Below are 15,721 nucleotides of genomic sequence, written 5' to 3' on the forward strand. Positions count from 1 at the left end.
AGGAGAAAGGCAAAGCTGAGCTAAATTTCTTCACTTCAAAAAGTCAAAAGTTTGTGTTTTGTCTTTGTTTTTATAATTAGATGTGACAAAGATGAAAGAAAGGGTATTACATTTTGAGTATTTGTACCCTTCTCCCTTCCCCTTATCTCCTAATAAGGTTTCTGGCCCCGTGCTGAGCTCAGGGTATTAAGTAGCTGATCTAAAAAATTAGAGAAGGGGAAAACTAAAGGAAGCTCTGAGAGGCTGTACTGATCTGTAAAAATGAAAATGGCTGGGACGCCTGGGTGTCTCAGTTGGTTAAGCAGCTGCCTTTGGCTAAGGTCATGATCCCAGGGTCCTGGGATCGAGTCCCACATCGCGCTCCTTGCTCGGCAGGGAGCCTGCTTCTCCCTCTGCCTCTGCCTGCCTCTCTGTCTGCCTGTGCTCGCTCACTCTCTCTCCCTCTGTCTCTGACAAATAAATAAAAATCTTTATAAAAAAAATAAATGAAAATGGCTTAGTAATGAAGAACCTACTCAGTGTCAAGCATTGTTCCAAATACTTGACATACATTAACTCATTTAATCCTCACAGCAAGCCTATGAATAAATACTACTTCCATTTTACAAATGGGGCTAGTCAGAGTTTCAAACAGAATCGAATTCAGACAGTCCAGCTCCAGAACACTCAGTCTTAACCACTAACCTGTCCTGCTTCTCATAAGAAATACCAAACAGCTAAGCCAAGGAGTAAAGCCGAGAGGACAAGAAACCAGTGCAACACTTGGGACAAGATATTTTGGGAAAGTATATGTGGAACAGAAAAATAAAAGATATCCAATAAGTTCTCAAAAATTAAATTTTTTTCAAAAATTAAATTTATAAATGAAATTTGTGAACTGATAGGGCATACTTTTTTAAACTACCAACTTAGGAAATCTTGATTAAATGGTCAGTGTTCTGAAAACATTACTAAAATAAACTCAAGGAGGAATAAAAATCTGAAAGACCAGTGGGCATAGAATATATTCTAGTAGCAAAGAGGTTACCTCTCAGAAAGATGCCTCCAGACCCACAGGCTTCAGGATTTAGTCCCTTCAAACTTAAGGATGATTTCCATACCAAATCACTTGTTGCACCAAATAGAAGAAAGGGGAAAGCTATCATGTTCATTCAATGGAACAAATATACCACTTATACCAAAACCTAAAAAGATAATACTAGAAAATAAAACCATGTACACTGGGGCACCTGGCTCAGTGGGTTAAGCCTCTGCCTTGGGCTGAGGTCATGATCTCAGGGCCCTGGGATGGAGCCCTGCATGGGACTCTGTGCTCAGCGGGGAGCCTGCTTCCCCCTCTCTTTCTGCCTGCCTCTCTGCCTACTTGTGATTTCTGTCTGTCAAATAAATAAATAAAATCTTTAAAAAAAGCAACCATGTATACTTCTCACTTAAAAACTTATCAATATCAAAAATAAAATCTTGAACACTTAATTTAATAATTCACTAAAAGACCAATGAGGATTTATTCCAGAATCACGAAGATAGATCAATCGTAGGAGTAGTCAGTATGAGAGGTTAACCTATCTATCAGTGGATCAGTGAGGGAAAACCATATGAACATCTCGAAAGATCCTTAAAAAGAATTTGAATTTGGGATGCCTAGGTGGCTCAGTGGTTAAGCGTTTGCCTTCGGCTCAAGTCATGATCCCAGGGCTGGGACCAAGCTTCATATCAGTCTCCCTGCTTGGTGAGGATCCTGCTTCTCCCTCTGCCTCTCGCTCCCCCTGCTTGTGCACACGCTCTCTCTCTGTCAAATAAATAAATAAAATGTTAAAAAAAAAAAAAAGAATTTGAATTCAAAACCAATATCTGAAACAAACACACAATGAAAAATTTCTTAAGAATGAATAAAATGTATTCTTTAAATATTCCCTTTAAATTAACCAACAAGGGGCACCTGGGTGGCTCAGTGTGTTAAAGCCTCTGCCTTCGGCTCGGGTCATGATCCCAGGGTCCTGGGATTGAGCCCCACATCGGGCTCTCTGCTCAGCAGGGAGCCTGCTTCCCTTCTCTCTCTCTGCTTGCCTCTCTGCCTACCTGTGATATCTGTCTGTCAAATAAATAAATAAATAAATAAATCTTTAATTAATTAATTAATTAACCATCAAGACTATGTTTAATGATGAAGATCCTTGAAGTATTTCCATTCATGTCAGGGACATGCCAAGATCTGCTTTCACTGTTTACTTAAACAAAAATAATTAAATAATGCTTTAAATATGGATTTAAAAATTAAGCAGCATAATAAATGGAAAAAAATAAGTGATTATTATTATTTTTAGGGGGAAAAGTGCTTAATATTAAAAAATTTAGTGAGACGGTCAAATGCTTTAAAATGTAATATGTTTTCTAGAAAGTAATACTCAGAAAATAAAAACTAAATTCGAGAAGACAATATCAGCATATGCAATAATAGCTCCTTCCTATGTTGACTCCAGAGAAATACAAGAGAATATGTTTTAAATCATTTGATATAAATATAGGTACACTGAAAATTAGAAGGTAAGTTTCCAGAGAACTGTGAGCCCTCTTTAAGAATGGAAAGCAAACAATACTTTTCAGTCTAAAAGACTAAAACAAAAAGACTTAGGGACCACAGCTGGGAAGCTGCAGCAGCAAAGAGAGATGCAGCTCCTAATACCTGAAAGAAAGTCACCGCCATGAAAGACGGCAGATCCAACAAATGGAAGAACTTCGAAGCTGATGAAATGGAGTCAAAGGAGCATTCAGAACACCCTTACAACAGGTATGTTTAGTATCCTTAAAGGAGGAAAATGCCATAAAATAACCAAGAGATCATTAAAGGGTAGCAGATGCTTCCCCCTCTTTCTGCCTGCCTCTCTGCCTACTTTTCCCCTTGATAGGAGGCAGGGAAGGAAGGAAGGAAGGAGAAAAAGAAAGTAGAAGCCTAGGGAAAAAATTTTTAAATAGTCTAAGAAATAAATTACTGGCCATAAGATTAAACCGAAGAATTCTTCCAGAAAAAAGCACGAAGAAGAAAAGAGTTAAAACTAGGAAAGAAACATGAAGATTAGATACAATTCCAACATAGTTCAGAAATCAGAGTTCCAGATACTAGAGGAAAAGAAAAGAAAATATGGAAAAAAATAATGCCAACATTTTTCCAGAATTTAAGAATGTTTAAAATCCTGTAATAAAATAGGATTGCTAAATAAAAATATGGGGTTTTTCTAAACATCCACATATGAAATTTTGGAAGATTTAGAATAAGGAGAGTTTTCTCAAAGCTAGGAGAAAAGACATACAGAGGAATGGGAATCAGATTGGCGCCAGACCTTTTATCAGCATCTTTGGATTTCAAGAATCTATGCAAAGAAAATGCATTTTTTATTTTTATTTTTATTTTTTTAAAGATTTATTTATTTATTTATTTGACAGAGATCACAAGTAGGCAGAGAGGCAGGCAGAGAGAGAGGAGGGGAAGCAGGCTCCCTGCTGAGCAGAGATCCTGATGTGGGGCTGGATTTCAGAACTCTGAGATCAGGACCTGAGCCAAAGGCAGAGGCTTCAACCCACTGAGCCACCCAGGCACGCCGAAATGCATTTTTTAAAAGGTTATTTTTATCTTGCACTATGAGGAGGAAGCCATGTTCTTAGTGGAAGGGAAATAAGAGAAAAGGAATCAGGATCTTTAACACCAAGAAACACCACATCTGCTCTAGAATACCTATCTCTAGACTTTTTATGTGAGAAATAAACTGGTATTAAGCCATGGTTGTTGAGCTTTTTGATATATGCACCTAATCCTAAAATCTGGGCTCTACCCTTAGAATTTCTGATTCAGTAGATCTGGAGGGTGGGGCTGATAATTTGCATTTCTAACTAGTTTCCAGATGATGCTGATACCTCTGGTCTAGGGAACCACACTTGTAGAACCACTACACTGATATCAATAACCCAATGGTTCTCAAAACTTGCTTTACATGTGCCGGGGGAGGCACCCAGCAGGGCAGGAAGAATCTTTAATAAAACACACTATCTACCTGGGACTCACTCCAGAGAAGACTGGTTTAATTGATCTGCGCTGGGCCTGGGTATGGGAGTAGGTTAAGAATCTTCCAGAGGATTCTAAAGAGTATGCCAGAAGTGAACACTGTAACATTTTCCTGCTTACTGTTTATAGTAATAATGAGACAGAAATACCTGTGTTCCCCCCAGAGGGAAATGATATTTAGAAAGTTGCACTTGATGACTTGAAGCTGAAAGACTGAGGTTTAAGCCACTGCTCAGGACAGTGTAATTTCTCTGGACCTTGGTTATTTTACCTGTAAAATGATGATGGTGATATTTACATCATCAGCTTTTACAGAGATTGAATGATAGCACATAGGTGAAAGCACTTTGTAATCTCAAAGTACTACACAGAAATAACAAGGGAGTAGACCCAGCAGATCATGTATGAAGATCCTGAGTTGGTTCAGCTCTGGAGATTGGAAAGAAGTAGGAGGAAAAACAAGAAAGAAGATGGGAAGAAACAATGTAGGACTCCTCTGTGACTCCCTGCCAGAGAGGACTGAAATAGATATCATCATCCATTTATCCTGCCCCAGGTTCTGCCTCCCCTCCTCCCTTGATTTAAGGGAAAAAAAGGTATTTCCACAGGTGTTCCTAGACTGACATAATTCCTCTGGGTGAGATATTCGGCCTGGAGCGCACACACCGTGCCTGCATGGAACCGAGGGTTGAAGAATGGCTGTTCCTGCCATTAGGATCAGGACACTGCCATCGGTAACAGCAGCTGGAGCTCTCCTGTCACTGAGGCGGTTCCGAAGCGGCTGCTTGAGAGCCAGGTGTCTGGCTGAGGATGTGCCAGATGTCAGGAACTGGCCCTAATTCTTCTAATTTCAGGATAAATGTTACCAGGCAGAGTGGTGTTTAGTTCATCTTTGGAGGGCCTCAGGTGCCAGGAGAAGGGGTTTGGACTTGATCCTGTAGCCTGCAGAAGTCACTGGCTTTAGTCTAAGAAGTGACACAGAATGGCGCTCTGAGAGTATCAGTTACGGTAATCGATTAGACGGGGGTGAGGCTGGCTTTGAAAGGACAAACCGCAGAAGTTGCTGAAGTAACTCAGGGGTTAGGACCTCAACTAGGGTAGTGACAGTGGAATTTGAAAAGAAATGATTAAGAAGTGGAGTGAATGAAGACGAACAATACTTGGCCTTCACAATGGTCAGGTTCTTCTAGTCGATACTGGCAGCCTTCAGCAACTAATGATGGATGAGAGCTCCCCTCTCCCTGGACTACTAGGTGGTGTCCTAGCGTGAAACCCAGTCTCAGACTTCATGCAACTGCACAGATGAATATTTATCAACAAGCAGACACACACACACACACACACACAAAACAAAACACTACACAAAAAATATTTGGTGCCACAGTACTAAACAGCGTTCTAGATTCGCCACAGTACTAAACAGCGTTCTAGATTCGGGAGCCATTCTGAAGCTGTCAGTAGGCCACATTCAGAAGCTTCTTACACATAGTCCATTTAGGCAAGAACAAAAGTGCCTGTACAACATTCTAGCCAGCCACATATCTTGAACACCTGTTATTTCCTCAATGAAAAATTATTTATCATCTTTTATGTTAATTAACATACCTCTAGTGCAGATTAACAGTGATCGTGGAAGCGTTTATGCATCCAACTTTATAGTGAAGATTCCTGATTAGTCTTTCAAATGCTAATTATCCACCCTGGAGTGCGCAGATGAAAGTTAACTCTCAAACACATACACATCTCACTGAAGTATTCTGAAGTATACTGACAAGATAACAAGCATCAAAGATAGTTTCAAGGTCACAAGGCCGTGGATCATGTTTGAGGAAGATGAAAAAGCGCTGTTTTAATGAGAGACCTTCGTGCTAAGGAACAGGAAACAGTTGTGGCTGATTTCAGCCAAAAACAAATTTATTGGAGGATACTGGGGTAGCTCAGAGGATGGCTGGAAACGGAGCTTGGACCTGCGTGGTCAGAGAGTACAACCAGTGACAACACACTGAACTGATGGGAGACGGCTTTAGGGTTGCTGTAGGCATGTGCAGGCAGCTTTAGTCACTGACACCACTAACCCTGGATGCTGGAGGCCAGCTGCTAGAACCACTCTATTGTCCCAGGAGCCTACCTCGCTATGCTTCTGCAGTTACTCAGGAAGCATGGCTTTCTGTGTTTGCTTTTTTGAGTCCCACAGCTCCCAGCTGGTGTACATGACTGGTAGAACAAGAATGTGGCATTTCAGATTCAGCCACTAGACTCCTAAGGTGGGGAATTCTCCAAACACAGAATGGTGGTGGGAACGCAAAACCAACCAACCAACCCACAAATTATATATGTATTTAATTAAAAGGAAATTGAATTAGAAGTGATGGCAATGTACTCAAGTAGAAACATCTAGTAGGTAGTTGGAAATGTGACAGGTGTTCTGCAAAGACAGTTACAGATTTGGGAATTGGCTAGTGACTGCTTTTAGAGTCAAGACAGGAGTCTGGACAGAGTCTCACACTTCTTATTTACATAGGAGGAATCTGAGTCTGAGAGTTCTTTATCACTATTGATCTGCTGCCTACCCCAACCCCCTAACATCTATTAAATGAAAATGAAGAAATTCACAGCAAAGATAAGAATAAAGTATCGTTGATATAAAAGTATAGATGATACTAACAAAATAAATGGGAGAGAACTAGTGATTGTTGGAGGTCTATTGTGTTCTATCATTTTATTTAACACATGTTTAAGTAACAACCATTGTAGCACACCAAGTCGATTTAATCTTGAGCAAAACTGGACATGCCCTGGCATTTGAGGACATGAAAGCAGAGTAGGGTGCAGACAACTGGGGGAGTGTTGTGGGAGTCAAGCTGGAGGTAAAAAAAGGGCCAGGCTACAGAACTTGTCCATACCTGTTAAAGGATTTTGAGCTTTGTCCTAAAGTGGATAAAACATCTTAAAGTTTTAAGGTATTTGTTTACATACATGATTTCATTTAATCCCTACAACAGACAGCCCTGTGAGGTGGGTGTTATTAACACATGAGAAAACTGGGGTTCAGAGAGATTAACTGACCTAAGAGCTACAAGGAGCAGAAAATGATGGAAGGGATAGAAGACAGGCAGAAAGGGAAGGCTTCTTAGAAAGGGGAAAGGAATTCATAGTTTTTTGAAGGCCTACCTTCTGCCAGAAAAAAAAAATACTATTTACACAATATCTTTGCAAGGAAGGTTTAGTTACCTTTTTTTTTTTTTTTTAACAGACCAACACCGGTTGCACATAGAAAAGAGGAAGAACCAGGATCCAAACTCCAAAACCACCGGACTCCGCTGTTGTGAAGCGCTGCCTCCCCTACATTTATTCAGTTTGTTCGAGTACAAGTAAGAATCAGGCCTGGGCGACTGATTAATCACAGACCCGTACCCCTAAAGCCAATAATATTAACATGTTAATTTTAAAAATTAAAAATTAAAAAATAATAAGAAGAACAAGGTTGGTGAACGTCTAAGGGGAGGTGGAAGAAGGGGAAAGGAACAAGCCAGGCTTGGGGAGCTCAGTGCTGTGTCGGTGGAGTGAAGACCCAGGCGGTGATTTTTAAAAGGAGACTTCATTAGAAAAGGCGGCGAGAAGGGCTTTGCAGGCGAGCCTAAGGAGCTTGGGCTTCAGCTAGTCCGGCGGACACAAAGCCACGCATTATGCCATAGGTACCGCAGAACAGCAACGCCTCCTGCGGTATTTACAGCCCACGTGCGGACCGTCCCGCCTGTCCTGGCCCAGTTTCGGTCCAGCTCCCGGCGGCGGCCTAGAGGCTTCACGGTCACGGTCTACGTGATCCTTGGTGGTCCTCCCGCTCCCTGTTGGCCCGCCGATCCTAAGTCCCAGAAGGCGAAGGAAACTGGACTCAGTAGGCACCCTAGGTAGGGGGTGCGTGTGTGCTATCGCAACGCCAGGCACACCTGCCGCCGCGGCGGCGGCACGGACAGTTTGGGCGGGGAGGGGGCCGGGCCTTAGGGAGGAAGCGCGCTGCGCGGTTTGACCCCGGCGGCGTTCCGTACCGTCGTGGATTCGGCGGCAGGAACATGGCGGCCGCGGTCGAACCGGTAACGGAGAAAGTTTCCAACGAGGCTGGCCTGTGTTAGTGCCTGTGGCCTCCGGCCCTCGACCCCCCACTCCCCGGCGTGCCACCTCCCAGCGCCGAGTCGCATGCTCAGCCCCAAGGGCCCTCCCTTTACTGTATTGGCCCCAGAGCCGACTCGGGGGGGGTTGAGAGAGCGTTGGTGGCGGCGGCCGAGTCAGGTAGGGGGGTCGGGGTGAACAGCGGGGTGGCAAGACCTGAGCACAGACGCTGCCCAGGGCTCTGCATATTTCGAGAGCCTAGCTCCGCACAGCCGGTCACCCGGGGTAGAGGTGGTGATACCTGACCCGGGAGTAGTTGACGGTGGGGTTTGAGGATGAAAGGTGGGGTGCTCCATATCCCCCGTGGTACCCCAGGCAGTTGGGCCCCCAGTTATGGTTGCCTTCTCCCAAAGTAGAGGGGTGGTAGAGAACAGGCAGGTTCTTTCTGGAAGAATTGCTCTTGTTGCCCCAGTACTAAGAGATTGAATATTTAAGTTGACTGTCCTCGTTTGTAATGGGCCCAAAGAGTTAACATGAGTTCATAGAATCAAAGCACGGGAATTCCCCGACCTTGGGTGCTCCGTATGGACGCCTCTCCTAGATGGGACGGAAATAGTTTGTAAGTCCAAAGCTGATGCAGGTGATACAGTGTGTATGTAGTGGCTCTAGTGATACATTCCCTAGAGGTAGGTCACGGAAGAGAACTAACTGGTTTGGAGGAATTTGGAGGAATTAAGTGAAGGCTGAAGTAGGCGAAAAGAGAAAGAGGCCAAACATTCATGGACTCTCCCTTGGTTCTGTTACTTATGAGCTGTGGGATATTACACTTTATTCTCTTATGTTAATAAGCATCCAATAACTGGCATTGTTATTAAATATAATTATTTCTGTATTAGTCTCAGTTTCTTACACAGGTGCTTGTTGAATATCTACTTGGTGCCAAATTTTCTGCTAAGACATGAGTGCACAGTATTAAAGCCCAACTTTCAGAGACCTTATTGATGTAGTAGGGAATGCAGACCTTAAACAAATGAGAATCAGCATTTTCTTATTATAGAAGAAGTGCAGGGATCATATAAATGAGTCAGGGGTAATCTCACCAAGAAAGTGATTTTAGTGAGACCTGAAGAGTAGGAGTGAGCCAGGTATGAGGACCGGGATGGGTCTAGGAAGAGGGAAGAAGTGTACCTGCAAAGGGGATAGCAGTGATACACTTCAGAATTGAAAGGTCAGTAGTGCTGGAATACAAAGTCTAAGAGGAAAAAAGATGCAGTAGGAAAGTTATTCATATCCAGAAGGCCTTAGAAGGCGTTTTAAGGAGTTTAGGCTTTATTGCTTAAGATGATGGGAAGACATTGGAAGGTTTTTATATAACAGAGTGAACTAACAAATTTTTTTTTTATTTTACAAGGGACACTTCTTGGAGAGAGCAGTGGTAGATATAGGGAGACATTCAAGCATGACATGATGGTGGCCAAAATTGGGATTTTGACTTTGGGGATGGAAATAGAAACATTTAAGATATGTATAGGAAGACAAGTGGATGGGACTTGGTGAGGACTCAGTATAGGTGGTGAAGGAGAGGAGGGTTAGAGTAGTATGCGGGGTTATACAAAACAGACTCTGGGAGTTCCCCTATGCCTATTGACTCTTCTGTGCTCCATTTTTCTCTCTCTGGCAAGTAATTTCTCATTGAATCAAGTAATGGCAGACCAGTTGAAAAGTCTGTGATGCTTTGTTGTTCTACTCTCTGATTCACTTTGTCCTTGGAAGAAGTTCAGAACGTGGAAAGACTTGTAAATTAGCCATTTAGAAATATTCTACATGTTGATTTTGACAGTGTGGTAACATATATTCTATAATATGGATGTTATGGGTATAATTTACATGTTTACCTTTTTTAAAATTATTTGTTTGCAAGAAAGAGCACGAGCACAGTGAGAGTAGAAGGAGAAACAGATTCCCACTGATCAAGGAGTCGGATGTGGGGCTCAATCCCAGGACCCCGAGATCATGACCTGAGCTGAAGTAGCCACTTAACTGACTGAGCCACCAAGGCACCCTTGTTTACCATTTTTCTAGCATTTTACCTCTAAGAGAGCTGGTGCTTTTATATCTATCAGGTAGATTGATATATGTATATCATTAAGGAGAGAGAATAATTGAAGACATGGAAATAGATGAGATTGCTCATAGAAAGTATACAGTGAGAGAAAAGCCTAGGCCTGGGATTGAACATCTAAGAAATGGATTGAGAATCAAGAGTCTGCAAGAAGACAGAGGAGGAGAGGTCACTAAATTAGGAAGAAAATATGAATGTTGGTCTTTGAAAGCTTAAGGAAAGTTAGGTTTCAGAAATCGAGAGAAGCCTACAGTGTCAAAGGTTGCTTGAAGAAAGTGCAGGATAATAAATAAAAAGGATGCATTGTTTTTAGGAGCTTATAGGTCATTTTAGAATTTGGCAGAGCAGTTTGTCGTATGGTGGGAACCATTGTTGAGTGGTGTGGGAGGTAAAGCAATCAAATAGTAGCTGTCAAAAGAGGATAGAAGATTGAACTTGGAAGAGAATATGGGGGTGCATGAAAATTGGTTTTGTTTCTGGTTGGGTTTTTTTTTTTTTTTTGTATTTTTAAAAAGAGCTTTGCAAATATTTAAGTGCTAATGGATAAGAAAGAGTGGGAGTTTGAGAGCGAGGAGATTGTGAAGTTCTGAAGGGGTAGAGGGGAAAAGTTATCCAGTATGGCTGAAAGATTTAGTCTTGGATAGGGAAGGGATACCCTTCTTGCCCTGTATCAGGAGATGTTGGTAGAGGTGGGTTTGTGGTGTTGGAAACTCAAGTAAGCTCTCTTCTGACAACTCTGTTGGAGGCAGTCATCTAGTGAGAGTGCAGTGAGTGGGAAGTGGGTGTCAAAGATTTGAGAATAAGGAAGAGGTTGGATAGTCAAAAAGAATGGGAGAGTGGTGACCAAAGAAACAGAAGGATGTCTCATGAACTGAGTGGCAGCCATTGAGCCTGGTGTGTGATTATTTTTTTTCTTTAGCAGTGTTCAGTTGTCTAAGTCCAGACCGTACCAACAACCCTTTGAGGATCTATATTCCAGCGTATTTATTGAACGATTATATTACAGGAGTGATGTTTAAAAAAATGCAAAGCCCTCTAGATTTTTATCAATGTCTAACATATAGGCAAAACAGGTAAAGCCAAAATGTACCAAAGGCAGATATTTTCTTTAGCAGTGTATGGTATCTTAAGAAATGATTGGGTGAAAATGTAATTGAGGAAAATCAGAATACTTAAGTAGGCTTATTTGTAAAAAAAAAAAAAAAAAAAAAAAAATCCTTGTTGAAGTAGAATTAGTAATAGTACTTGGAACATCCCAGAGACTGTAAGATTGTCACTCAGTAAAATTCTTCTCTAACCAAATGGTTAATTAAGGGTTAATTCCAGGTTATCATATTTCTGTCAAGTCTTTCTTTTAGTGTCCTACTATTTTTTTTTTTTCAAGATTTTATTTGTCAGAGAGAGAAGGCACATAAGCAGGGGGATCTACAGGCAGAGGGAGAAAAGTGAGTGAGAAGTGGGCTCCCTGCAAAGCAAGGAGCCCAGTGCGGGCTCGATCCCAGGACCAGGGGATTATGACCTGAGCTGAAGGTAGACCCTAATGGACTGAGCCACCCAGGCACCCCTCATGTGTCCTACTATTAAAAAAATATAATAAGCTGATTACAAACGAGTCATTTTTTAAATTTTTGTCTGGTTGAATTCTCTGTGGATATTTAGTGTGACTGTGAGCTGTTGAATGGATCAGTTCTGAAACAGTATACCAGAAACTTTGAAGAATTATCTGGTAGATAGGTAAAGCACTTTTTGACCACTGTCATGTTTTAAGTGCAATTTGTGGGGGCACTCAAAGATTAAAATAATTATCTGAGTTCTTTAGCAAATAATTGTTAACTTTTTAAAAGTACAAGTATAAAGTTTAATTTACAGTAAATATTGGTTAGCATTCTCACTTTACAATTTTGACTAGAAAGTTCAGGAAGTGGTTTGCTACAGAGATAGTATTTAGATCTAGAAAGGAGGTTTGATAATCCAAGTAATTTAGTAGTGCTAAAAGTACAGGGAAAATTATGGGTTAGCTTTAGGGATGCACTTTAATACAGTTAAGCTTTACTTCTGGTAAGTTTATTAAACAATGTAAAGACTAAAATTTTATAGCCTGTTAGAGCTGCCTTGTAAAAAGATGGAGAGGATTTTAGGCAGGTAGGAACAGTTGCTATTATTGGATACTGGTGCTTTTCAAATTAGACATAAATCATTCGGTTAGCTGCTGAGTAGTTTTTGATGGTGCCAAATCCATCTTCTACAATCTAAGCCAGGTTGGGAATCTCACATTTGCACATAGTAGTTGAAAAACCAACCACTGAAGTAAGAATGGCTTAGTCTTTGGAAAAACAGTTTTACTGATGGTGATTTAGTCATACTTCTTAGCATATGTTAAGTAGAAGACGCTGTCATTTTTATTTGGATAAACTGAGTTTTTAAACCAAAAACAATTACAATTAAAATACGTGCAAGTCAAATTTAAAATTGAGTTTCAGAAGAAACTTTATTTCTGACTTATTATTTTGTACAAAGAAGAGAGATATAACAGATAAATTATATAAAATTAACACTGACATATTTTTTTCTTCTTTTTAGACCACTATAAACAAAAATTCCACCAAGAGGAAATGTTGAAATAGGAGTTACGGATACGTTGGATTTGCTGGATGAAAATCAAGCAGTTAATTTTTCTACCACGGGGAGAAAGCCCAAATTGCCAGATTACATGTGTAAATCACTGCGTTACTGCTTTAGTCATTGTCTGTATTTAGCAATGACAAGACTGGAAGAAGTCAACAGAGAAGTGAATATGCATTCTTCAGTGCGTTATCTTGGCTATTTAGCCAGAATCAATTTACTGGTTGCTATATGCTTAGGTCTTTATGTAAGATGGGAAAAAACAGCAAATTCCTTAATTTTGGTAATTTTTATTCTTGGTCTTTTCGTTCTTGGAATTGCCAGCATACTCTATTATTATTTTTCAATGGAAGCAGCAAGTTTAAGTCTCTCCAATCTTTGGTTTGGATTCTTGCTTGGCCTCCTATGTTTTCTTGACAATTCATCCTTTAAAAATGATGTGAAAGAAGAATCAACCAAATATTTGCTTCTAACTTCCATAGTATTAAGGATATTATGTGCTTTGGTGGAGAGAATTTCTGGATATGTCCGTCATCGACCCACTTTACTAACCACAGTTGAATTTCTGGAACTTGTTGGATTTGCTATTGCCAGCACAACCATGTTGGTGGAGAAGTCTCTGAGTGTCATTTTACTTGTTGTAGCTTTGGCCATGCTGATTATTGACCTGAGAATGAAGTCTTTCTTAGCTATTCCAAACTTAGTTATTTTTGCAGTCTTGCTGTTTTTCTCCTCATTGGAAACTCCTAAAAATCCAGTTGCTTTTGCATGTTTTTTTATCTGCCTGATAACTGACCCTTTCCTTGACATTTATTTTAGTGGACTTTCAGTGACTGAAAGGTGGAAACCCTTTTTGTACCGTGGAAGAATATGCAGAAGACTTTCAGTGGTTTTCACAGGAATGATTGAGCTTACCTTTTTTATTCTTTCAGCATTTAAACTCAGAGACACTCACCTCTGGTATTTTGTAATTCCAGGCTTTTCCATTTTTGGAATTTTCTGGATGATTTGCCATATTATTTTTCTCTTAACTCTTTGGGGATTCCATACCAAATTAAATGACTGCCATAAAGTATATTTCACCCACAGGGTAGATAACAATAGCCTTGATAGAATCATGGCATCCAAAGGAATGCGTCACTTTTGCTTAATTTCAGAGCAGTTAGTTTTTTTTAGTCTTCTTGCAACAGCGATTTTAGGAGCAGTTTCCTGGCAGGTAAGCATATAGTTTGTTTTATTATGTCAGTGCCTATGATGTGTGATTAAATGCTTGCTTCAAGAGTTAAATTATTAGAATCAAAAAGTGACGTTCCCAGTTTCAAAAGGAGACTCTTTTGTGATGCTTGTTTTTGTTCATGGATTTGAAGTACTGAATGAATATTGACAGTATAATTTAGTTTTATCTCTAGCAAAGAGATACCAAAATGTTAGGAATACTCAGCAAGTGAAATGCTCCTGCCTTCCAGTTGTTTATTAGTTAAACACTGAGAGATTAAAGATCCTTAAATATTAACATTTGAAGGGTGCTTAAAAATTGCACATTAATCCTACAGGTTAGGAAACTTGAATGCCTGAGAAGACAACATTTAGAGTCTCTGGGACTAGCCCTAACCAGGTTACCCAGCTTCTCTAGTCCAGTGGTCTTTCACATTTCTTTTATATAGCCACTTCCCATTTATGTCAAAGGTGATTAGATATATAATGTATCAGGTTCTTTTTTTTTTTTTTTTTTTTTTTTTAAGATTTTATTTATTTATTTGACAGACAGAGATCACAGGTAGGCAGAGAGGTAGGCAGAGAGAGAGGAGGAAGCAGGCTCCCTGCAGAGCAGAGAGCCCGATGTGGGGCTCGATCCCAGGACCCTGGGATCACGACCTGAGCCGAAGGCAGAGGCTTTAACCCACTGAGCCACCCAGGCGCCCCTGTATCAGGTTCTTTATTAGATGAGTGGCTCTCATAAGAAAGAAAAATTGAGTTTTACAATACATTTGCTGCCCATGATATGTTAAAGAAATTTAGAAGTTCTTTTGTAGACAAAGATATTTAAATTGCATGGTTGGAATTTATATTTATAATATTAACAAGCCTAGTCTTCTATTTGAATTTCATTGACTACAGGATATGTCATATATTGTACTGGCTGCTGAAGATTGCAAGATGAATAAGAAATGTCTGTCTTAAGCCACAATCTCTAATGGGCTTGAGAAGAGGCAGCATGTAAACAATTAATACGGCATGAGAAATGTAATTTGAGTACATCAGATTAAGGTGTAGGGGAAAAAGTACGGTCCCCTGTGCTTGGTACAGTTTTCTGCTTTGGTTCAGTTACTTGCTACACAGTGATTTTTAGATGTGAGTGTTTGAAGGGAGATGTGGAGACTTGCCTGGGCATGGTGCCTTTTTGTCCGTGTGGGCTAGGGCAGAGAGCTTGTGTGGGAGTCGAGTAAATGATAAAAAAACATTGTGGGTGTTGCCTGAGGCTATCTTCCTCACTTTACTTGCTAGTTCCGGGGACTGTCAGAATCCAGATGATGATGATGGAGGATGATGTCAGAAACTCTTTAAGAGTTCTGTTTCCTTCCTTCACCTTTTCCTGTTAGGTCCTTTTCCAGCCCTAACCAACCCCGCCCCTGCATCAGCCTCATTCATGCTTGACACCTTTCCAGATCATCAAGTCCTGTGAACCAGTTATTGTCTAAGCCACCATATCTTTCTTATTTTCTTATACCAGTGGTCTTCAAATATTGTGTGTGCACCATTGCAAGTACACAAAAGCTTTCCAAAGACTAGGTCAGCAAAAATAAGAGAATCAG

At 40.6% G+C, this 15,721-nt stretch overlaps 1 protein-coding gene across 2 annotated transcripts in view; it reads left to right on the plus strand.

Moving 5' to 3' along the window:
* Positions 1 to 7,837: 7,837 nt before the first annotated feature.
* Positions 7,838 to 15,721, plus strand: part of TMEM168 (transmembrane protein 168) — a 35,572-nt gene continuing 27,688 nt past the window's right edge. The window contains exons 1-2 of one of the 2 annotated variants that reach the window (XM_032304060.1): positions 7,838 to 7,965; positions 12,867 to 14,124. In XM_032304060.1, coding sequence (XP_032159951.1) covers positions 12,997 to 14,124 — 1,128 coding nt within the window. In that variant the 5' untranslated portion in view covers positions 7,838 to 7,965; positions 12,867 to 12,996. Of the gene's footprint in view, positions 7,966 to 8,070; positions 8,345 to 12,866; positions 14,125 to 15,721 lie in introns of those variants that run through there. The other variant, XM_032304059.1, reaches the window with a different exon arrangement.

The sequence above is a fragment of the Mustela erminea genome, chromosome 11 (genome assembly GCF_009829155.1).
Source record: "Mustela erminea isolate mMusErm1 chromosome 11, mMusErm1.Pri, whole genome shotgun sequence".
NCBI classification, from domain to species: domain Eukaryota; kingdom Metazoa; phylum Chordata; class Mammalia; order Carnivora; family Mustelidae; genus Mustela; species Mustela erminea.